At 42.8% G+C, this 23,658-nt stretch overlaps 1 protein-coding gene across 3 annotated transcripts in view; it reads left to right on the top strand.

Moving 5' to 3' along the window:
- The window catches only part of plxna2 (plexin A2), a 173,157-nt gene that overhangs the window by 64,541 nt on the left and 84,958 nt on the right, over nt 1-23,658 (top strand). For all 3 annotated transcript variants that reach the window (XM_035958021.2, XM_023293175.3, XM_035958066.2), the window contains exon 4: nt 9,163-9,297. In XM_035958021.2, coding sequence (XP_035813914.1) covers nt 9,163-9,297 — 135 coding nt within the window. The remainder of the gene's footprint in view (nt 1-9,162; nt 9,298-23,658) is intronic.

Genomic DNA, 23,658 nt, shown 5'->3' with positions numbered 1-23,658 from the left:
CAAAATATGGATCTTGCTGATCGCTATGTCAACATTAGCCTGCTCTGAGGTCTAAGCTTCTGTCTTCTCGGTGTATCAGTCTTTCTGCCTTTTATATGCTTCCAACTCTCCTTATCTCTGCTTTGCCATTTCTCTCCCATTTCATGTTCTTTACTTTTCCCTAGGCCCCTTCACACTCGTGCCTCATTACATGCCACATGCCTATCCATAATATGTCCAGCACATGTCAGAAAGGGCTCACATTACCGTGGCCTTGATGAAGACTTCATTGAGTGTCAAAACCTTACAGCAATATAATACATTCATCAAAAGCATGCTCACTTACCACTGGCAAATACATCTCAGTAATATCAACCACAGCATGAAACATTTAGGGAGATTATTCAAGCTCACACACATTACAGGTGTAAAAGGTAGGCTTGATTGAAGTGCTTTTATATTCTCATTTGCTGTGCGGATCCCGCTGGCTATAATTTCCTAGTATCTCACTTCTACCTGCCAATCTTGTCCCACATTTAAATCTCACAGATCCGGTGGGAGAAATTGAAACAATTTCAGCTAATTTGCCCCTCACCTGAACCTTCTCTGAGCTACTTTTTGATTCACATCTCTTTGTGATCTACTTTGAAGTCTACCAAGAGAGAAAACAGAAGGTGTGATATTTCCTTCTGGTTCAGGCTGTTTGACATTCCTGTAATAACTTTTGTCTAACCATCAGTGGCCGTGTGTACTGCATGTAATAGTTGTGCGATTGTTTTATCCGCAGCTTATTTGCTCTCATAAAATAAGCATCTGTCTTCCTACAACCTGCACATCATAGCAGTCGGAGCTCCACCTTTGAAACGTAATTTTCCCTGGAGAGAAGGCTCCTTTATTTGAAGTCGGGCTTCTGTGAAGAGGTATTTGTTATTTTGTTCTTCTAACATGGGATTGTTAAATATAACCACGGGAGCATGTGTGTAAGTTTGTGGGCTTGTGTATAATCGTGTGAACACATGTTTATCTTAATTCAACATGAAGATGATGTCTATACTTAGGTAGTTGTCGTCACCTGGGTTGAAGTGTGAGTGCAGCTATGTCTCTGTTGGCTCTAGCAAAGGTGATGACATTTGCACTTGTACAGTTTTCATCCTTGCTCATTGCGATGTCTTTTTTCCCCCCATTTTTCTTTATTTAATCCCTATTTCAGATCAAATCAGGTCACAAAGAAAAGATTAACTGTAGTTTCAGCTAATTTGTTCAGGTACACAAGCTGTTTTTCTGTCATTTCTGTCGTTTGAGTTCGAGTAGTGGCTTCTTCGTAACAGTGAACCCCGTTTTCCTCTCAACAGAACTCCCTCCCACCACATCCCTCTGTTTTTGCTCTCTCTGAACCTTCTTGGCCTGCATCCATCAGCAGCAGGCTGGTCTCTGTTCAGAGTTTTAATGTGGAGCTAAATATAGGCCTCACATTGTGCTGCTGCGCTTAATATGTGTGTTTGGGCTGATTAGAGTTGAGGCCTGATCTCATCCCACCACAGACCCCTAATGCATGCCGCGGTCTCTGGTTTCTATTTGGACTCAGGGGCAAACAGGGGAAAATGCTGATATAATCATGTTTTTGGTTGTAAGTTATGTGACCAAGAGAGAGGGAGAGAGAGGGGGGGAGAGAGATGGCAATATTACTGAGCCAAAATGGAATTGAATGAGTTTGGGATTTAGCTATTACAGAGACAGGGTTTGGAGGATTAGATGTCAGGATTTGCTGAAAATCAATTCAATAGATCGCTTGCTTTCGATATTCACTGACAATCACTAATAGTAAAAAACTGGTCACTTGAATGGTGATCATGTGTGATTTGTTGGGCGCAATCTGTTATATTTCTGTTCAAGTGGATGAGGAAAGATGTCATAGAGGAGAGGGTTAACTGCTTTGTTCATGGAGCGGAGAAGCAAATCAATAGGCTTTATGGTGCCCAGCCAAAAATATGAAGTAATTGCCCCTTGTATTGACTAAACGCTCAGGTCATTTTAGCAGATATAGTGCCACCATATGAGCAGGTTAGGGAGCGAATTACACCTATATAAAGAGTGGCATCTCTCTGTGAATGCCTGTGTCTGCCTCTCTCACTACATCCATATATAATCTGCTTTCCTTTTTTCTCACTTACCTTTCCTCCCAACTCTGTCCATTTTTTTCCCTGTCTGCCTTCGTGTTCCCCTCTTCCATCACCACAGCACAGCGCTGGAGTGTCCAATGGGAAGTGACACATAGTGCATATAGGCAAGCGGGCTAACAGAAGCCTTATGGGAGCTTATATTGTACAACAGGAACAGGAACAAAAGAGGCGGCTTGCTGGGCTGGTGGGAGCCATCTCACACACATATACACAGCACATTTCTGCATGCCGCTCGCTACTGACACCAGAATTCTTCAGCTTGACACCGGTGATGGATTAGATGCGTTATCGAGGCGGAGAGAGGCTCCGTGTTTTCTCCCAGTGTGCAGAGAAAGAAGCAGTAGAGAGAGACGTGCACACGCAGGCAGCTGAATAGCCTGTACCCAATTCACCAATACAATAGCAGTCTGCTACGTTTCAAGCCAGGTTTCCAGGACAGACACGCGAGCAGATATAGTGAGCCTCGCCGGTACACGGTGTTCTGCGAGCTGTTGAGTACGACCAGTGGATTTTTATCTGTGTTTGTGTGAGGATTCTGGTTTAGGTTCCTTCAAGAGCTGTGGACTGTATAGATTTTACTTTCATGTGTGTTCTTGTACTTTTTTGTTAAATAGAGAAAATAGGGGTGAATTTGTGTCTCGTTGGTGTTTGAATTCTGGTGTGTTGGTGATGAGTTTTCCCTCAGTATGACTCAAAAACAGTCAGCACTGATTCACCCTTAAGTCATGCCTAAAGGGGCTGACATATCCAGGGGGCTGGACAATGGTTTGTCTGCACGCCTCACACCTCAGTGCCGCCCTTGTTTCACACTTTGATGTAACTTGGCATACTCACACTTATATGCATGAAAAAAAGGCTGTTACATACACAAACACTATCACTATGCTTTCAACAAGAACATCTTGCGTTTAAATAAAGCCTATTGGAGTGTATTGAATTTACATCTTCCTAGTATTGTAATTATTTAATGGGTTTCCTTTAGTTACACTCATTTTTCTGACTTTAAAAACCTCACTGTGGTCATTCTCCTGCCTTTGCCTTTCACATGTTCACTTTGGAAAGGTTAAAAAGCATACCACAACCTACAAATATGTGGAAAAATGCCTTTTTCTTTTTCAAAATTGTGCTTATAATGCACTACCTGATGTGGTGAGAGCACCTGGCTGTCACAAGAGCCTTTCAAATCATGGATGCCTCCTGACAAGCCTCAGTGGCTCTTCAAATGCTGTCAGCAGTCTGTCACCTGTCATTTGGTCCAAGGTACCGAGCAATCTCAACATCAAATTCAAGGCCATTTACTGAGGCCGAGAATGGTTCCATCAGATGAATTGGATTTGATTGGATAAGGTTTATCACGGTCATTGTCAGATCCCTGTGACTCTTTTCAATCGGTATGACCCTACTTTACTACAAAGCTACCCTTTTTCCGAAGCGGAGCCTCCACTACAGCGTCTCAGAGAGGGGTCAGCGCATTGAGACAGAGCATGAAAGGTTGTGGTTTTGGTGTACTTTTGCAGAATCTAATCCAGTGTGTGGGATAAGGCAGATAAAGGCAATGCCTATCACTTGAACGCTGAAGACTGCTGAACTGGATTAGCGCAGATGCAGAAGATAGCTGCCAGATAGGCTACTTAGGGTGTTCAACTTTCACTCTTCACTTTCTTTCTCTCTACTTCTCTCATAGCACAGCTGAGTTTCAGTCATAAGAGCATAATCTCCCTAAAATCAACTCTAATTATACTATTCTGAAACACGGTGTAGGTGGAAGACCTATAATTTCTCTTAATCCTATCCTGAAACAAGGTGTGCGTGTGGAGTGTGCCGTACACTGTGGTTTGGTTAAGGTTCCCATGCGTGGGTTGCAATCTGCTCTGCCAGCTGAAATGTGGTGGTAAAATAATGTACACCCTCAGATAGATCTGTATTGGTCTTGGCAGCCACCTGTACACATGCATGTCCTGTTTCAGAACACTAACCTCCCACAAGGCTAAGGTTTGAAAATAGGATTTCTATACAAATCTGAAAAGAAAACAGCTCTCTGGTAATAGTTAGCAGCTGTGCCATTAAAGGAGAAGCATTCTTTAAAAATTGGCCATCTAATGTTGGACAAACACTTGGAAACAAGCTGTAAAACAGAGACCAAATCGCTAAATCTTACACCGTGCAGGATTATACATTACACTCGTTTGGAATCCAGTCATTTTGGCATTCTGCATAGGTTACATAATGTAGCCTATAGAGGGAAATGCAGATTTGGCCTTTCCTTTTCCTTCTATCTCTGAGCAGCAGCATCCACAATGCACTGCAAACACACATTTGAAGCACTTTTACCCAGGATTTATTCAGCACTTTTCACTCAAGCAAATTGCTTCACACAGACTCTCACGGTTGGGGATCCGGTGTCTGGCACAGTGAGACCAAGAGAGGGAGAGGTAGAAAAAAAAAGAGGGAGAAGGGCAATTTGAATTGGAGTTTGGTCAGTCTTCAAACGTTTTTCCAGGGTGCTTACATGGTCTGATCAAATGCACCCTACTGGCACTGGCCCTTGCAGCCACGAGGGGAGGCCTCTGATGCCTCTGCCATGGTTTTGCTGCTGGCCAAACACCCCCAGCCTCTCGCTCGCTTAAGTCTAACTAGGTGCTGCAACAACAAGTTTGCACATAAAAAACAAAGGAACGTTTTTAATCCCTTTGTTTTTGCAGGATGTGGTATATTGGGAACTTTCGCCTCTCTCCTGGGCTTTAAAAATCCTTACATCTTCAAAATAAATAAAGCTTCGGTGATGTTTTAAAATGTGTATCTATAAATGAATGCTTAGCATCATGTTAAGTTTATTCATATGAAAATTAAAAAAAAAATACAACAAACATCTTATTTTGAGCTTTGGGACTCCACTTGCATTGTTCTCAACAATAAGGTGTTACATCAAACGCTCCATCATTTGGTTGCCATAGCTACCCACTGGGTTCAAAAGTGCAAAATGCACCAAGAAGTATTCAGGTCAACAATGGAAGACATAAAATTTTTAGTCTGTTTACAACAACACATTCATTTCATTGTCATACAACACATTGCGGTCTACAGTAAAACATGGTAGCGGTGCAGTAGTCTGATTAAAGTCTGAGTGTCAAGAAAGTAGGCAGACTGAGACGCTATAAATGAAAAAAACAAAAAACATATTACACTGTGCAACTGTTCTCCACACAGTATAAAATAAAGGCAACCTCATGTTCCCTCTTTTGTCCTCCAATCTTATCCTTTTATCTCAGGTGTGTTTTTTCGCTCACACCTAAACCAGGTCAGGGCAAACTGTATTTGTACAGGTAAACATTAGTAGAAACGAGACTAAATATCTCTCTCCAACTTGCTAAGAAAACCAATCATGTCATTAAAAAGAATTTGTAATAAAGAAAATACCAAAGCCAAAACGAATTCCTCTTTCTCAGTTTAATTATAAACCTTCAGGTCTGAAAAGTTGGGCCAAAGTTCCTTGAACCTACATTCCTTCTTACAACCAGCAGGGGGCGAAAATAAGTCCGATTTTATAGTGGTCTATAAGAAAATGACCATATTCTTACTTTATTTGTTACCTCAATAAACATTTTTTCAATTAATTCATGGTTTTAATCATTAGTTCGACATCTCTTTCATTAAAGCATGGTGTGCATTTTCTAAATTGTGGTGCCATTTAAAGTAAAATAGATATTAAAGCAGTTATGTTTTAGAGGAAGGCTACCTAGTGATTAACAGGTAATATAAGATTCCCAGTCTGGTACACCCCTGACTTGTTGCATCTGGTTTCAAAAGAGCCAGATGGAGACCAAATATCAAACATTAGGCTTCACAACAATCAAAGGTGATGCCATGGTCACTATGACAAAGGTGGACCTCGTCATCACAAGCATAAAACCAGCGTTTAGTTTGGTTGTTTGAACAAAGAAGCATAGCATTTAATTCAAGAAACATAATCAAATTTATAATTAATAAACACTAACAGTACTTTACTGTGTTTTGTACATGGTGTGGTTTCAACCACTTTGTGATGGCATTTGCTTTTGAAAAAGTGAATTTTATATTCTCTAACCAAATACGGCAGCCCTGTGTGTGCTCCAGGATTTGCTGCGAAGTCCTCCTACTCTGTGATGCCAGGGGAAAGTTATTTATATGTTTAGTTATCCAGGCGTCTTTCTTCATCCCTCTGTGTTTGTACGTTTAGATTTATGTTTGGACGTGAAGGACATTAAATGTCTCATGAGTATTATGAAACGTGTGAACACCAGTTTCTGATCATAATTTTTTGCCATTCAAGACAGCTCTGGTTTTCCTCTTTTTCTTCTTTTTCTTTTTTAACAAATATTAAGTACAGCCCATGGTGCCCCTGAGGTCCATGTAGACTGTTTTTCAATGCTCTCATCCATCTTCACCTTTTTTCCCCTTCCTCACTTTACTCAGTTGCAGCTCTCCGACGTTGGTGATAGAGAGAGTCTCACTAATGGCTGTGGTGTTGAAATCGGGGACTGTGATAGACCAGGCCATACCAAAGGACAGATCTCTTGGGCACTGGGGGTTGTTTCAGTGGATGGGTTCTCCTAAAATAGAGGGGCAGTAATATTGTCAGAGGGCCTTGAGGGTATGAATCCAGCCAGTTTGCAGTCTTCTTACCCAGGTTGATAAATAATGCAGGGTCAAAAAGGGCAAAGATGGGATAGGTTTAAGTACCTGAGAGAGGAGGCCAAATGTTGAAGTAAAGTGATGCCGAGGAAATGGATGTTTTGGGCTTGAGAGTTGCTTACTCAGGTGCTAGATACTGTAGACTGGTGGAATAGTAGTGTGGGTGTGTGTAAAGAGCGGGAGTTTTTGACAGAATTATTTTTGGTCCACTAAGCACTGGTGCCTCCATTTATATGCCCAGGCTTTTTATTTTTTTGTCTCATTCGCCCACCCAGAGTTGAGCCTGCCCTGTGAAGTACTTCACATTTACCTAACCCACTTCACACAAATGCGCTCATTTTTTCACTTTCTTATCATGCTGTGGGTGTGTATGTGTGCATCTCCATATGTGTGAATGTGACACTCTTTGCAAGATTTACAGCTACTATAGCAAAACTGCTTTTTAATGTGTAAAGCAAGTGGATGTGGGTGTGTTTGTGTACACAGTGGGGCGGTAAGAGGGTTTGAGTGTCAGTAATGGTGATTCTATTTTCTTTGTGTGAGCCATAAGCCTAAGCTGTTGGAAGAAAAAAAAGTATATACAAAAGAAGCAAAAAAAGACAGAGTATTGGTGGATAAAAGAGAGGGGCATTTATTATTTATCTCTTTGTACACATTCCTGCATTCCTCTTTCAATATGTTTGCTGAACAGGACAGGAAGTGTAGTAATTGCTATGCCTGGTATGATAGCGGTTATATCGCAAAGTGTTATATCCATGACTGGAGAGTAGAGGTTTTGTTCCTGACTCACTCAAAGACAGCTGGATGTGTGAGCGTGTTTCTAGCCAAATGTGAATTTAGAGGCCCCTGGACAGTGGTGAGACACTGTGTGATAACGATCTAATTCAGATGAACTGCAGGCCTGCAGTGGGAAGGTCAGGTTATCTTGTGATCCCTAGTGGCAGCCTGCTAGGACACATATCACAGCATGACAGACTTCTCCTACGGGTGCACACACACACACACACACACACACACACACACACACACATACACACACACACACACACACACACACACACAAACGCACTCGCGCGCACACACACACACTGACACAGCAGTGAACAGAACAGCGCTGGTCTGGCCATGCGCCGACATGCTTTATGGATGAGCATATTTGCTGAGGTCTCCCTCCACACTGCAGTGTCAGTAACCAGATGAAGACTGGCACGGCCCCCACATCCTGCCTTTCTCCTCCTACATATGGTTTTCACATATGTCCTGTTTTCACTGTTTGGATTAGTCTGCCAAGGTCAGATGTAGGTCAGCCGTGGAAGGCCCAGCCACTTTGAGCTGTGTGGTGTCTGCTGTCGTGTACCCAGCTAACCCTCAAGCTTTGAAGGGAAAGCTCAAGGGGCTTTGTGTGAACTTATATCACGTTTCTCCTACTTGACCATCCAACAGTTTGACACACATTCACACACACGTACACATAAACGCCTCGTGTGTGCACACATTTACCGACATACCCTCCCACCCTCCCACCCTCCCAGTAGATTTTCTTTTGACAGACATATGACCTTGACTTTCCCCTCTGTGATGTTTTATAGAGAGCCTGGCTGCTCTTTGGTGCTGTCACTGTCTGAATAGATAGATGAATGTTTGGGTGGAGAGAGTCAGATGGGAATGGACAGATGATAGAGCCATCAGCTTTCATGGTTGGAGGAGGGCTTCGTGACATGTGACATCCCTCGCCTTTAGGAAGCCCATGCTGCTCCTCAGGACTTGCTGTCCTGTTTATATATTTGGCGGACAGGATCTGATAAATGAGGAAGAAACAGAGCCAGAATTTGGCCTATTTGTGTCAGGCGGGGTCACGTGTCTCATATAAGTCATTAGAATGCTTTTCCAGTGTTTTTGTAGTTAGGTGGTCCTGGCCTCCACTTCTAAGCTTTACTGAGGGAATTACATCATTCATCAGGAGAAAGAGGAAAGGAAAACAGAACTAAGGTTTCACGAAGGTCTAATAATATCAGTGAATAATTCCTCACAGTTTTTGTAACCCCATCCTACAAATAATCACAGAGGACTGACATTTACCTCATACCATGTAATCTACAGCCTGCAACTTGTTTTTCGCCGCTGAAATGTATTTAATCACTCTTCTGTCATTTGCAATCCGCACAGTCCTAATGAAGAATCTCCATCTATCTGAATCTCTGTGTAGCTGATTGTTTGCAAATGTTATTTGACCCTGTCTGTCATTCCTGTCAATCATTTTTTATCCGTTTTCCTGTCATACTGATATAAATAGCACTCACAGACCTGTTTGCCTTGTGTTTTTTTTCCTCAGATTCGTGTCGATGGGCCTCCTCACGGTGGTGTCCAGTATGAAACAATATCGGTTATCAAGGACGGCAGCCCCATCCTACGAGATATGGCCTTCTCTCTCGACCGCAACTACCTCTACGTAATGTCTGAGAGACAGGTAGGTGCTGGAGAGACGCGTCCTCACACAGCTGTGGTTTCCTAATCATGCAAGAGCCCATACAGGAGAATGGATGGTTCATGTGTGTCGCTGTGTGTGTATATGTATAAGTTTAAATGTCAGGGAAAACAGTGTAGATGTGCGTGTGCTCCAGCAGGGCATGAGATGGCCCACCTCTCAACATCAGCACATCCACCACCTACTGTTAGCTATAAATAACCTGGGTGGCACAGCGGGGGACAGCGTGACAGCGTTTGATAATGAAGGAGAACAATGAGGGCAGGGACAGAGAAAGAAATGGAGAGACGAGAAAAAGATAAGATAGAATGAGAAGGAGAGAAAGAAATGAAGGGCACTTGCTGGTTGGTTGTCTGACTGGCTGAGCATGAGAGGAAGAGTGATGAGGGAAGGAGGGACAGCTGGAGGAGTGCATGACTTAGACAGTGTAACGCGAGACACTGGGAGAGAAAAAAAAAGGAAGACACGGAGTGCAAGGTCATCCTTTTGCACTCCTAATGAAGTGACACAGCGTTGCGAGGCGGGTGGGAGGCAAGCGGGTGGCATCAATGCAACCGACATACTAAGCAGGCAGAGGAGGTGAGGGCAGACGAGGGTGGAAGGGGACGCAAGGACAGAGAGGAGGTGAGGAGATGAAGGGAGAGGAAGGTAGAAAAGAGTTGACAAGAGGAGGAGAAGTGACAGGAGAGGAGGAGCAGCTGCAGGGGAGCGTGGCAGCGCAGCAGCCCCAGAGACAGACAACGTGCGAGGCTGTCAGCGTGAAGTGATAGATTGCCGTCCTCTCTTCTTATCTTTTCTTTTAACACACTCAACAACTGGCTAGCCAGAGCTCACAGGTTTAGGAACCTTGGTGGGTGGATGTGGTGTGAAGGAGTTATTTAGACAACAGTGTCCATTGCAAAGGGAGGAAAACAGGTTTACTACAGCCTACAGTTGCTTTTTTTCCCTTTCGGCACATGACTAACACAATCCCCGCGCTGCCTATGTGAGTTGTTTTATTCCCCTCTGAAAAACAGAACAAATAAACATTTGTAAATTTGCTCAGTTTTAGTCAAACAGTGACTTGCTGTGAGGATAAAAATAAAACTATGTCAAATCCCTTCACAAGTAGTAGCTCAGTACTTCAAGTATTCTCAAGGATACTGGTGTCGCCATTAGTAACGGCTGATAAAGGCTTTCACCCTCTGAACTCCACTCTGTCACATTTTTACTTACTGTGGCCTCATTTTTCACTGCAATATTAAGTCCAGCACCAGTACTGAAACAGCGCAGCCATGGCTAGAAGTAGAGAGAACTCAAAATTCTCTTTTATTATAAGAAAGTCACGGTGCTATAAATCATATGAAAAAATAAAAATTGTTTCATTTCTTTATTTGTTTTGCAAATAAATATTCCATATTTATGTGCAAGTATTCATGTACAAGTGCCCACAGCTGTTGCCAATACTCATCAACAAAGTTTACTAAATACTAAAGATGTTTTACTGCATCATTTTAAAAATGAATTCAGTGCTTTTTTTTACCTGCTTGGTGTAAACAACAACACAGTCTGCACTCAAGCCCATTTCAACCAAAAAAAATCCCCAAATTTTTCTCAAGTAACTGTTAATCACAGTTGAGTCATTAGTGGCTTCTCAGTTGCTTTAAGGAGCACAGATTTTGTTATTTTTTCAGAGAATCTGAAGAAAGCAAATGGTCTATTTTCATGATTCTTTTAAACGATTAATTATCATGATTTTAAGCTAGATTTGGCACATCGCATCACAGAGTATTAGTTCACAAGAACTCTTTCTGTTTTTGCAGCTTCTGGCTCTGATAAACGGTGGAATGTTGGCAGTTTCTTAAAATATAATACACCTTTCAAGCCTGTAGGTGGGTTTTGTGGTTCAGAGAGTTACATATGGAATTCACAAATGACCCAAAATGAACTTTGACATGCAAATAATTGCTTGTCAAGCTAATGATTGACAGTTTTGTTTGAAAATGTCTCATCAATTTAAATGTTATGTTTTACATCCAAGTTGAAATAGTGTTCTTATTTGTTGAGGGACTATGTGCAGTTGAAAAGTGTATTTTTATGTCTTTAGGCACAATAATGTGTAAATTCTATTGCAAAAGAGACCTGCTGCTCTTTGCAATTAGGTGGAAAAAATATGTACATATATCTGTATCAGCAATTGTCGAATTGAGTTGGAAAATATTGGCATATCAAGTATTTGCACAAATCCAATATTGTGCATTCCCTAACTTCAACCAGCATTACTGCTGAGATTCTCAGGCTTACTACAGCGAGGGCCGAATTATTTACAGTTTCAAATCCCTCTTTATTAATATTTATTCAGTACATGTACCGAAATATTTTATTGCACCACCTCAATTTAATTGTATCTTTCTGGATATCTCCAGGATACCAATAGAAATATGTTAATTTCATGCACAAACACAATACAAGTGCATGCATTTGATGGTGAACTGATGACTCTGTAGCAAGGCATGGCACAGAATCCACAAGTGAAGAAGAGTTTGTACTGAATCTAAAGTCTCTTTCCCATATTTACTAAATCCTTTATTCCCACTTATTCCACAGATGAAACAAGCTTTTGATGTTGAGCTCATAACTGCTAGTCATCTGAATGAGAAGTGATGTTGGTGAATATTATTAGTATTCAGCGTGTAGACTCTTGAGTCTTTCTCTCCAGGGGTTGGGGAGGATTGAAGCAGACAGACACACACATAGTGAGACATGTTCAGCCACTTTGGGGATGTTGCCTCTGCATGTTCAAGGATCCCACTTGATAGTCACACCTGAGAGAGCATCTGGACTGGAAGTCAGTGTGGCCAGATACTCAGTCAGCCTTTTTTTTCTAGAAATTTGTCAGCTTCAGTCAAAGAAACAGTATTTTGATAAGTGGTTTTGGGTAGTTAAAACATTTAGTTGTTTCATATGATTAATGTTCTCTCAAAGCTGTATTCCAAAAAAATGTGTATTTGCAAACTCCCCCGTTTTAATAATGTTAAATTCGCTTTCTAATGCGCTTCATATTGAATGTATTCTAGCCTAACCTCTTTCTGCTCAGAGGACTGTATTAACATTGTATGATATTGGGTAACAGAGTGTACTTTCCAAGAGTCTATGAGCTCTCCACTGTACAACACACAGCAGCCACCTTCAAACGCAACTCTTTCGCACTAGCATTCAGTGGAAAACAATCTATTTGACCTTTATCTCATCATAAGCTTAAATGTCACCTCGAGCCACACTTGAAGTCACACATCCAGGACATGGGGAGATATATCTTGCCTAAGCTCTACGTGCTCCCTTGTGTCTGACTCTGCCGTCTGAGGCCAAGCACTTGGTGATGGGAGACGGCAAGAACAAAGGAGGGATGATATCAAACAGAAACCAAGGCAGATTTGGCTTCAGTTGCATTTCCTACTCTGAATAACAAAGCAGTCCTCTGTGTTTGGCACAGTGGGAAAGAGAGAGAACAGAGAGAGCGAGAGAGAGGCAGACATTGAATGAGAGGAGGGTAAGACAGACAGAAATTGAGAGAGAGTAGTATTTGCTCAGTGAGGCCGTGCTCCAGAATCTGGGCTCTGACTGTCTCCTGTCCTCACACCTGTCTGTGTGTGTTGTGGCTGAGAATTGTGGGATGTGCAATGCCTTTGGAAACACAAACAGGCAGAGACGCACCCACAGGGAAACACAAAGCACAGGCTTCCTTTAGTATTCATTTGCATAGCTACGGACATAATGCACTGACTCCAGTCTTGCATTCAGTATTTTAATAGAGTCTATAAGGCTTTTGGAGGCTTTTAATCTAGCCCCTTTCTCTCATTCACACACACACACACACACATATATAGATAGATGACACCTATTGCATATGTATAGATCTTCTCGAGTCTGACTTACATATTCACAAACTTCCTCAAGTACTTCTTTTTCAGTGAACTCTCTGCTTTATATTGTTCTCATTTGTTTCTTTCTCCCACAACACACCATCATTCATTCACCTCCAGGCATATTCAATAGCTCCCTCTTTCATATTTGATCCATGGTGCTGCCATGTTAAACTGTGCTTTTGTTTTGTAGGTGTAATGACAATAGCATTCACCATATTAATGATGTGGTGAGATTGGCCCAATGCGAGGCAGTGCAGTGGAACTGATGAAAAGACCTGGCTCACTGACTCTCTCTTCTCCATGAGCAGCGTGTGTGTGTGTGTGTGTGTGTGTGTGTGTGTGTGTGTGTGTGTGTGTGTGTGTGTGTGTGTGTGTGTGTGTGTGTGTGTGTGTGTGTGTGTGTGTGTGTGTGTGTGTGTGTGTGTGTGTGTGTGTGTGTGTGTGTGTGTGCGCCCTTCTGTAGGGTGCTGTATCATTACTGACAGACCTGAAATACATAACAGCAGATTTTCATCTCGAGATTTATCCTAAGGAATCTACGTATATCCACTATTGTGCATCTATTGAAAAACCTCTAGACATGCTGGTTGCATCATTTTGGATTTTCACAGGACTCACGCTTTGAGCTTTGCGTCTTCCCATTGTCCTTGTACATCCTGTGATTGTGCAGATCTATTCTATGGATTCCTGCCAGATCACATGTTTGAGTCATGTTGCCTGAGTGTGTGTGTGTGCACGGCTGCCTCTATATTTAGACCGATAATCCAGCGATTTTGGTACTCGGCTGAGTAGCAGTGCCACCGGCAAACACAGTGATGAAGCGAAAAAGGTCATAGCTGTTTTGGGCGATTCGGCTGAGCTGCCTCCTAGACACATCTTCGACTTTTTCCCTCACCTCTTTTTCTGTCTTTTCCTCCGACTGCGTCATATGAAATGCCCCCTGAAATGTCTTACAGTCCTGAAACACCTCGCTGCACTTAATATTGCATCAAACGCTGTAGATTTCAAACTGCATACCACATCTTCCACTGCTGTAACAAAGCACACATGGCTATGTATTACTAACGCCTGCAAGTTTCACATGGAGGATGCTTTATACTTTATTAGGTCATACTTTACATACAGCCAGATAAACTGTGTCTACAGTAATACTCCAGTGCCACAACAATTCCAACAGATGCTCTAATCAAACAGGTAGAAAGAGTATTCATGTATGAATGGCAGCTGGAGCAGAGCTAATCCACTTGTGCTTTTGCCAGCTCATGCAAATTCAGCGTGTTGCATCTGCATGAGCGTTTGGCCTGGACTCGTCCCCAGCGCCTGCAGCCTGTCTCACTCTTTCCCTGTCTTTCTCTCATTCATTACTCACCCCTCTGTTTCTGCCTCCTCCCCGTGTTTATTTTATCGGGACGTGTAGGCCTGAGAATGCAAATAAGCCTCAGCTGGTTTTTTAAACACAGTGACCATGTCTGTGTATATTTGTGTTTACTGTACGGCATTTTGGGAGTTCAAACCAAGAGGGACATTCAAGCACGCCTGACACTGTGGCCCATAGAGACCCTAAGCAGCGTTCATTCTTTTCGTCGTTGGGTTATCAACCCAATGCAGCATCATAGGATAAATGGTGACAGCTACTCCAGTATCAAATGGGGTCTTATGGGGCCTGGATTATCAACATTTGTATGAGTCCTTTTCATTTCCTTTGTGGTGCATTGTGCTGTTATGGCCCTTCCCGCTCAGCAGCAGGGCGAGCACTCATCACACACAGCTGAGAATCAGCGACTGCATTATTGCGGTTGCTTTGGTCAGCGGCCAGTACACAGAGACCAGACCATGATGTATTATTCATGGGGAACAATCAAGATTTAACATCTGAAAGGGTTTTGAAGTGATACCTGTGGCGTGGCCTTAGTTCTGCCTGAAAAGGTTTTTGAAAACACACCTTCATAAAGAAAGAGAAAAAACTCTGAAAATGCTCAGAAAAAAATACAAGCGGTTGCATTTTATCATGTCGTAATTAAATCCCAAGAAAAGGGGCAGGTGTTGACTTTGTAATAGAGCTCAATGGTTTTTGCAATGTTTTATGGCAGTGGCACACGGGACTGCATAATAGACCTTAACAGACTTAATAGTGTTCCCAGTGAAATAGTGGCCCTCTAATTGCCAGCTCTTTATAAGGATAAGTGTGAAATTCCTGCTAGCATGACCAACTGAGGGATACTGAGCTGGCTTGTAAAACAGACTCGTCTTTCATGGACAGACACACAGTCCTCCCCCTATAGAGGCACTCAGCCATGTGCTGCTGTCACTCTCCACTACACTTTTGGCTCTTTAGCAAACATTAAACCCTCTCAGTCTCCAATCCTTGTATGCCATCCTTCCTCCCTTAGCCAGTGTCATGTATGGAACAGCAACATTACAGCTCACAGATTATCAAGCCTGGCAATTTCTTCCAGGTGCTCAGCTGTGAAATTTGAAATCCATGCATGAATTCTTTCTTCTTTTTTTCTTTTTTTAAACTTCTTTTTTTTCTATGACATCTACTCACAACCTTTTCTCCCTCCAATAACACTCACCTCCCGCCCTCAGAGTTTTCTGTTTTTCCTTCTCCCTTCACCTTATCCCCCAGAACCTTTGTTTGGCTGGTAGGGTTAAATTGGGAGGAAATGGGTTCAGTGGTTATCAAGACAGGAGGAAATAGGATTCATTCACACCTCATCCAGCCTTAGATTAGCTGACATGCTACTGGCTCATTATTATGAGGGACTTTGGTGTGTATGACACACTGATTTCACGTGTTAATGGGCATGGAACACACGATGGCTTACAGCCAGGCTTTCCATTGTGCATTGTAGGTGTGTGCAGACATGAAAAAGAGACTAGCAGCAACGCTGGCAGAAAGCCTTTTGTTTCCCCAAGTCCACAGTGTTTACTTTTTGTCAGACTCAAACACAGACATAAAATGGTTTAGGTAAAAAACACATTTTTGGAAGGCTGAATGGAGCATATTGCTTCAATATATGTGACTCCTCTCTCCCAAAGTCTCTACAACAGTGGAGAGTGCAAAAGTATCATGACCCTTAGAGCCACAATAGCCACAATAATCCATCCATCCATCCATCCATCATAGTAGATGGATGGATGATTGTAATGACATCAGACTAAGCAGGACATCATAGATGTTTGTCTGCCTAGTAACGTTTTTTCAGTTTCTCCTGTGGGATTCCCAAAGCCAGATGAGATATGTACTCCCATCAGGAAGTTCTGAGTCTAACCCAGAGTCTTCTCCCTTTTGGATGTGCCTAGAAAACCTCCAAAGGAAAGCGCCTAGAAGGTGATTCAGATGCCCAAATTACCTCTGCTGTTGCTGTATTCTTTCAAAGCGAAGAAGCAATGACTCTATTTCAAGCTGCTCCTATCGCTATGGCTGAGTCCAGACAATCTACAGAGGAAACTTGTTTTGGCTACTGGTATCCCTGATCTCATTCTTTCAGTCACTCACTGTTCACCCCGGCTGTCCAGTACATTTCCCTCATTACTGCTGACGCTGCACCAATCCATCTGTCCATCTCATGTGCCACTGTGCCATCACTCATGAACAAGTTCCCAAAGTTCTTAAACCTCTTCACTTGAGGCAACTACTCACTCCCAACTCAGTCAAAGCAATCCACTGTTTTTTTGGCAGAGAAACAATAATCTGATGTGGAGGAAAAAAGTCTGGCCAAAATAATGGACACAACAGGGTGAAAAGGGCATAGGGTCAAACTCTTAGCACTTTATATCTACTTTCCACTGTCAGCTTATTCTCAGGACAAAGTAACAAAAGGGTGTCAGTGCCACTAACCCAACAAGTGTTGCCTTGCTGTCCCTTGACCCTGTGTCGGCCCTAAGGGCAGTCTGCTTAGCTCGCAGCTGCCAGAAAATGAACCAGGGGTTTGACCATTGACCCTTATCTCTGCATTTTCACCAATCTGTCTGTCAATGACACTTAGACAAAGAGTCCCAATAACTTGACTACCCGCCATTGCAGCATGGAGGACAATCAGGCGGCAGCCTTCCAGAAGGAGAGCGATCAGTGAAATATGCTGATTTCAGTTAGCAAGTCTGTGAAGTCCCACAGTCATCTCACTCTTACTCATATCTTTTCCCGCAGTCCCATTTTTTAAAAGCACAATTGAAGTTCAAAAACCACAATGCTGAATACTCATCTGCTTCCCCTGAATGTTAAGTACTTTTCTGTGTCCCACAGGGTGTAAAAATATCTTTTTCTCATAATTTTCTGAGTGTTTCCAATATCCCCAGTTGCATTTGTGGTTACCTTTTGAATGTGAGTTTAAAAAGATACGTTGCACCCAATGTAGGTCTTTTACTGGGGTCAAATGAGGTTTGTTATATATAGTACAACTGAGAAAACCTGAGGTGCCATATATAGACTGCAACCATAAATTCTACACCACTGTTTATATGAAAAGAGCAACCTGAACAAATGTTTCCTGTCATGCATGAGAAAACTGTGATGCCATGTGCCAACATATGGACATCCAATTCTGCCCTCAGTGGGGCTGATCATAAGAGTGGAACTGTGGTCATAGCTTACTAGCGTCTGTTTTTTGACAAACTCCAACAACAGACAAACATCTCCAGGGCATTCTGCTATCAGTCAGACAGCAGACACTGGCCTTGATAGATCGGCCATCATGTTTTATCTGGGATGTAAGTGCAACAGCAGGGTCAGTTTGGCAGCTGTTGTGGTGAGGGCCAGTAAATCAGTCGCATGGCCGCTTCCTTACTCAGGTGCTCTGCAGTTGGTGAGAGGAGCCCGGAGCTGCAGCTGAGATCCTTGGGCTTAGATTCTTTGCTGCTTTCTTGACAGCTGCACTTGATATTGACACCTGGACAAATTAGGATAAATTCCCCTGTCAATACACACATCCAGTGTTATTGATGATGCCATTTAGCTTTTCATTCTGAAGAAACCACTTTCAACCCTGTCCCACTTGTCAAGCTCCCTTAATCGCGAGTGTTTGTGTACGTAACTGTAGATGTGTGTATGTGTGTGTGTGACTGAAGTTTTAAGTTAATAAAGTTGCCTGACTACAAGTTGTTCCAGTTTAATGGTAGTTTTATGCTTTCAGTTTCATATTTATTTTTTGTGTGCATTTACTGTATTATTTTAACTGTCTGCTTGATGTCTTTAACTGCCTGTTTGCTTTTTAAAATTCCATTTAGTATTTTCATTTTCGTTTTATTTCTTTACAAGAAAAATTCACATTAATCTATGTTTCTGAAATTGTGCCACAGTTTGCCAGATGGCTAATTTTCAGCTGCTATCCTGTTGGCAAGATACTTAAACCTGTGACGTGATATTAATTTTGACCACATATGTACTCACTCTGTCTCTATTCTGCAATAATCTCAGCGTCTGTTGACTACTGATTTGTTTGTCAGTTAAATTATTTTCCATAATATGGCACTGCAGCCACTAAATTGAAAGTTGTGTGGTTCAAACTACTTTTTCCAGATGTGCTTTCTTTCATCAGACATGTTAGGTTTGTATGCATGACTGTTGACATACATGCTCCATGTGTTTGGTTTAATGCATGTGCACTTTATTTGTATCTGTATGTGCTGCCTCTCAGCATTGGGAGGTCAGACGTTGAATGAGTCTGTTCATCAAACTGAAAAGGTCACTCAACAGGCCACTTAGAGATGCCCCTACATTGAACTTGTTCTGGTATCATCCATCTGTGTAACCACTGAGAGTCAGCTATTTTGTCCTCCAGATGACCGATATACGTCCTCCCACCTTTTAGATATGTCCTAACTATGTTTTACATGCCTGAATGTTGAGCTCTGTTTGCTCCCAGTGCACTAGCCCACCTAACAAAGGCACCTCATTTGCATTAGTCCCTGAGCAGGCATTGTTAATTGACTTAAGCCAGGATTAGTGTTAATCAGGTTTTGTGCCCTGGAACCATTGGCCAATCCTAACCTCATTATTTGATAGCAGCACACGTCCTGCCAGCCCCCATCAAGCTGTTAATTAATAGAAGCTTGTGCACACCAGTGCCCTGGCCTGAACCCCCATCATACCTCCCATTTCCCCATCCGTCCCCTGTTTCCCCCTCTCCCACTCTCATACCGAGGCCCCTCTGTTATAGCAGCAGAGCTCTCTACAAAGTAGCCCCCTGCGCAAGCTGTAAATTTGGTGACTCGGTCAGCAGACTGTGTTACCAGTCCATGCAGCTGTCATTAAACAAGTGCTGCATCACTTGACCTCTGATTCAGGTGACATTGTCTCCCAATTAATGAATTTCAAGCCCCATATGAGAGACCCCATGGCAGGTTTGTGTCTTTATGATCATGTGTTTCTGCACATCTCTCAGCACCAGTTCAAACCTCATAGGTGTCTCCACCCCAACCCCCCTGCAGGCATTTTTCACTGGCCCTCTGACATAATATGAGATAATAGGGATGCCTGATCCTTAGAGACTCTGACACCTCTGTTTCTGTCTGCCTGCAGTCTCCCAGAGTTTGCCATTAGCCAACTGACTGTTGCATGGATAAATGTCACTCCTGAATGAAAAAATAAATATGAATTTAAAATTTACAAATGCAATCTTCTGTGAGGAGTTCTTCCAAAATTCTCCACAAGACAAATGCATGTTTAAATCGGGGAGCGAAAAAATGATTTACAAAGACAACTAATTACATATAATAAACACTGAATAGATGTGGCCAGTTTTAGGCAAGAAATCATCACTAAAATCACATAGCATCGCAAACCTGCCCTTGAACTTGCTTAAAGACTCTCATTATCTAGGAACATGCTATTTATCTCTGATTAAGTTCCAATTTAAGCCTCTGCGTGATATTGTGTGGCTGTGTTTATGTGCTGAATTCTGAAAAACTTAAGTCTCACTGTTGGTTTATGTACAGTTTATGCTTTTGTATGAGCGGCTGTGTATGCTGGTAAATGTGTATGTGTGTGCATATGTGCATGCACACTTTGTCACTTTGTGAATGTGAGCCAAAGGAACCGTCCAGGAGCCATCCTGCCAGAATAATCAGCTCTATAATTAAGAGCTGTGAGTATGTCAACTGCCTTCATACAGCCCCCCTCCACCTCCCCACCTCTCTGTCTGTCTCTTTCACTCTCACTGTCTGTCTGCCTCTATAATGGCACAGCATTTGTCTGTTTCCTCCCTGTGCCTATGCAGAATGCTCATGACATTTATTGTGAAACTAATGGCAGTGCTTCAGTCCTCCTAATTGTAGGCTTTAATTGCAATAATTATTTACAAGCCTAATTAGAGCCTAGAGAGTGTCAGGGAGAAACACGAGTGCCAGTTGAAGGAATCACGACAGGGTTTGTCAGGAGCCAGGCAAAGAGTAAAGCGAATGTAGTGGCAATCTTTGGTCTATAATTGGGGGAGCCATGTCTGCAAGTCTCTCTACCTCTTTCACTCTCACTTTCACAGTCCCCTTTTTGCATCTGCTGGTTGCCTTCTTTCGGAGCACTGAGATGGGACTAGAATCACCACATGAAGTGTAGTGTGGGCAGTTTTAAATGGGAGCCCACACATGGCTGGATGGCAGCAGGCTCAGTCCCCAGCACCATGGTGAAGGTGTTTATTAGAGATCTCAGGCTGACTGTGGACCAATCTTTCTTGTTTTTGAGGGACTGGAGGCTAATTTTAATACATCACCAGCTGCCTTCTCAAGGGGCGAAAAGTGTCTGTGTGTGTGTGAGTGTGTGTGTTTGTGTGTGTGTGTTTGTGTGTGTGCATGCATCTTACATGTATTTGTCACTGAGTACATTTGTTGTTGTGTGCCTTCTAGCCAGGGCCTAGGTTCATGTGCCGCAGTTTGGCAGAAACTCAGGAGGTCTTTTGTGTTTGTGTTTGTGTGTATGTGTACGTTTTACTGTGCGATGTGGTCATGCTGCCAGGACTGCAATATGCTCTTTGTCTGTCCTTCACAAGGCCGGTCTTAGTAAACAGGCTTCAGCAGGAGAGCTTCTGGTTTTGATGGGCTACTCATGGCAGTTCAGCCCTTTCTTGTCTGTTTCTCTCCATTTGCTGGGGTTGTGGAGCACATTCCCCAATTTTCCCCACGTCTTTCCCCCCTTTCTCTTCTCTTCGCCCCCTTTCTTCTCTCCTGTCAGAGCAGCGTCCGATGGGAGAACTCAATCCCACAATGCCATTCTCCTATCCCCTGCGGCTCACTTTGACAAAACTGTCAGGCCGAGCGCTGGTGATGGATGTAGTATTGTACAATGTGTGTAAGTGTGAATCCAGGGTTGTGTATGTTAGTGTTTAAATGTTACTGCAAAATATGTGTGTCTTATGGTGTTAAAATAGGTCTTACTGGGCAGAAGAATAACCATGATATGCATGGAGATCAATAAATCAGACCATGGATACCATTTACAGATGTATGTACCATAGATTTTCAACTGTAGTTACCCCTGTGTAGGTCTAGGTCTGTGTTTTTGGCAAAGAAGTAAATGATAACACTCATAAGAAATATGTGACAAATATTGGTGAAAATACTCACTGTCGCAGATGTGAGATGTGATGTGTCAGAACACACACGGACACACACTCTCACAGCTGAACATTTATCTTTGTCTGCTCGTACATATGCAGACACGCATTCAGCTAAAGGTGGAAGATGAATGTGCAGGGATGGATAACGTATCTCTAATGCAATATTTGAGGAAAAATATTAGAAAGAGCACAGGCTAGATAAGACCGGTGATTTAAACAGTGTGTCTGCTGACAGCCTGTTGAAATATTACCCATCTCGCCGACTTGTAAATCAGATATTTGGAGCCATAAGGATCACATGGTGGTAACAGATAGGGCCACAGAGTGATGGATGGGGGTTTTTGGACAGAAAAACTACACGACAGATTTGTAGTGGACAAACACTGTTACCTACACTCTGAATGGAGGCAGTTCAGTTTAAAGTTCATATGTGTAACCAAAAACACTGTATACCTCAGAGACAAAGCATTTATTTATTTCGCACTTTCCAAAAGCGACCAGGGAGCAGGTAATTTGGCTGCACAGAAGCAGCTGTCTGAGAATTGTGGGATGAGAGGGAGAAAGAGACAGAGGGTGGAGAGAGAAGAGAGACGAAGAGAGTGAGACACAAAGGCAGTTTGGGCTCATTATGTTGATTTTTCCTCTTCTGCCAAACAAAGACACCCAGGCACTTTTAGACACACCAGTGAAGATCACTCACAGCTTTCTTTCTCCCTCTCACCCCACAGAGTTCCTTTATAAGAAAATCTAATCATTTTCTTTCTTCTGCAGAGGATTGTTTTAACCTTTGTCTCTATATTTTTCTTATGGAATCAAATTGGGTCCAATCACGGACTCTGCTTCAAGGTCTGAAGAGGTCTTCCAGCCTCAGTAATAGCCGAGGCTCATTAGCATATCAGCACAGAAGTCCAGCTGTGGAGTATTTTGTCCATGCGACCATGAACAGAACACACAGTTTTGGATTATAAGAAGTGTCCCTTAACACGTGAGCCTAGCAATCAGTGCCACCCTCCCTGTCTGTCTTCCTCACTTTTTGCAGACAAACATTCAAGGCACAAACACACACAAACACACATGCTTGCACTTATGCACAGCCCTGACAGCAGCGGGGTGTAACCAAGCCCTTCATTTGTATGTACATCATGTACACCGGGAGAGATGCTGAGACAAAGAGAACAAACATGCTCGCACGCCCGCACATACACACAATGTTACACACATATGCACATTGGCTTACAAAAAAAAACTAACACACTCAGACATGCACTGTGGAGTCCCTCTGTGGATCAGAATTCATTTCTCTCTGCTTTTACCCTCCAAATCAATACCCCCGTTGGTCGACAGACAGCCATAAGTGTGCCAGGGAGGCTCCATAGCCTTCACACCCTCCCCTTCCGCACACACACACACACACACACACACACACACGCGCACACACATTCATGCCTGTTGATGTGTGATGGCCTCTGCTGCTTCCTTATTAACTCCTCACATGCTGACTGGAGCATACACCTCATTACTGGCTGCATTGACAGTCTGGGATCCCACTGAGAGATACTCAGGCAAGTTGGACTAAGACAGACAGGCCAGAGATGGATCGGAAGACAAAGAGGTACAGTGAAGCGACAAACATGAAGAATGTCACAAAGACAAGCTGTCCAGACAGGTGGGTAAAAATAGGTTACGACAGAGAGATTGACAGATAAGAAAATCAGTGGAAAAGGCTCAATTGAATGCAGGCAGGAAAAGAAAAGACACAAACAAAGCTAATAATGAGGAGGGGCAGGTATGTAGACAGACATTGTGGATTTCACTGTCGTAGCTATGGGCTGACCTAGAGATATAGAAAAACAGGGACGCAAGAGAAGGCAGGCTTCAAATGTGGG

This window comes from Amphiprion ocellaris, chromosome 8, assembly GCF_022539595.1.
Source record: "Amphiprion ocellaris isolate individual 3 ecotype Okinawa chromosome 8, ASM2253959v1, whole genome shotgun sequence".
NCBI classification, from domain to species: Eukaryota; Metazoa; Chordata; class Actinopteri; family Pomacentridae; genus Amphiprion; species Amphiprion ocellaris.
The sequence above is the reverse complement of the archived record's forward strand: the minus strand, read 5'-3'. Positions and strand labels throughout refer to the sequence as shown.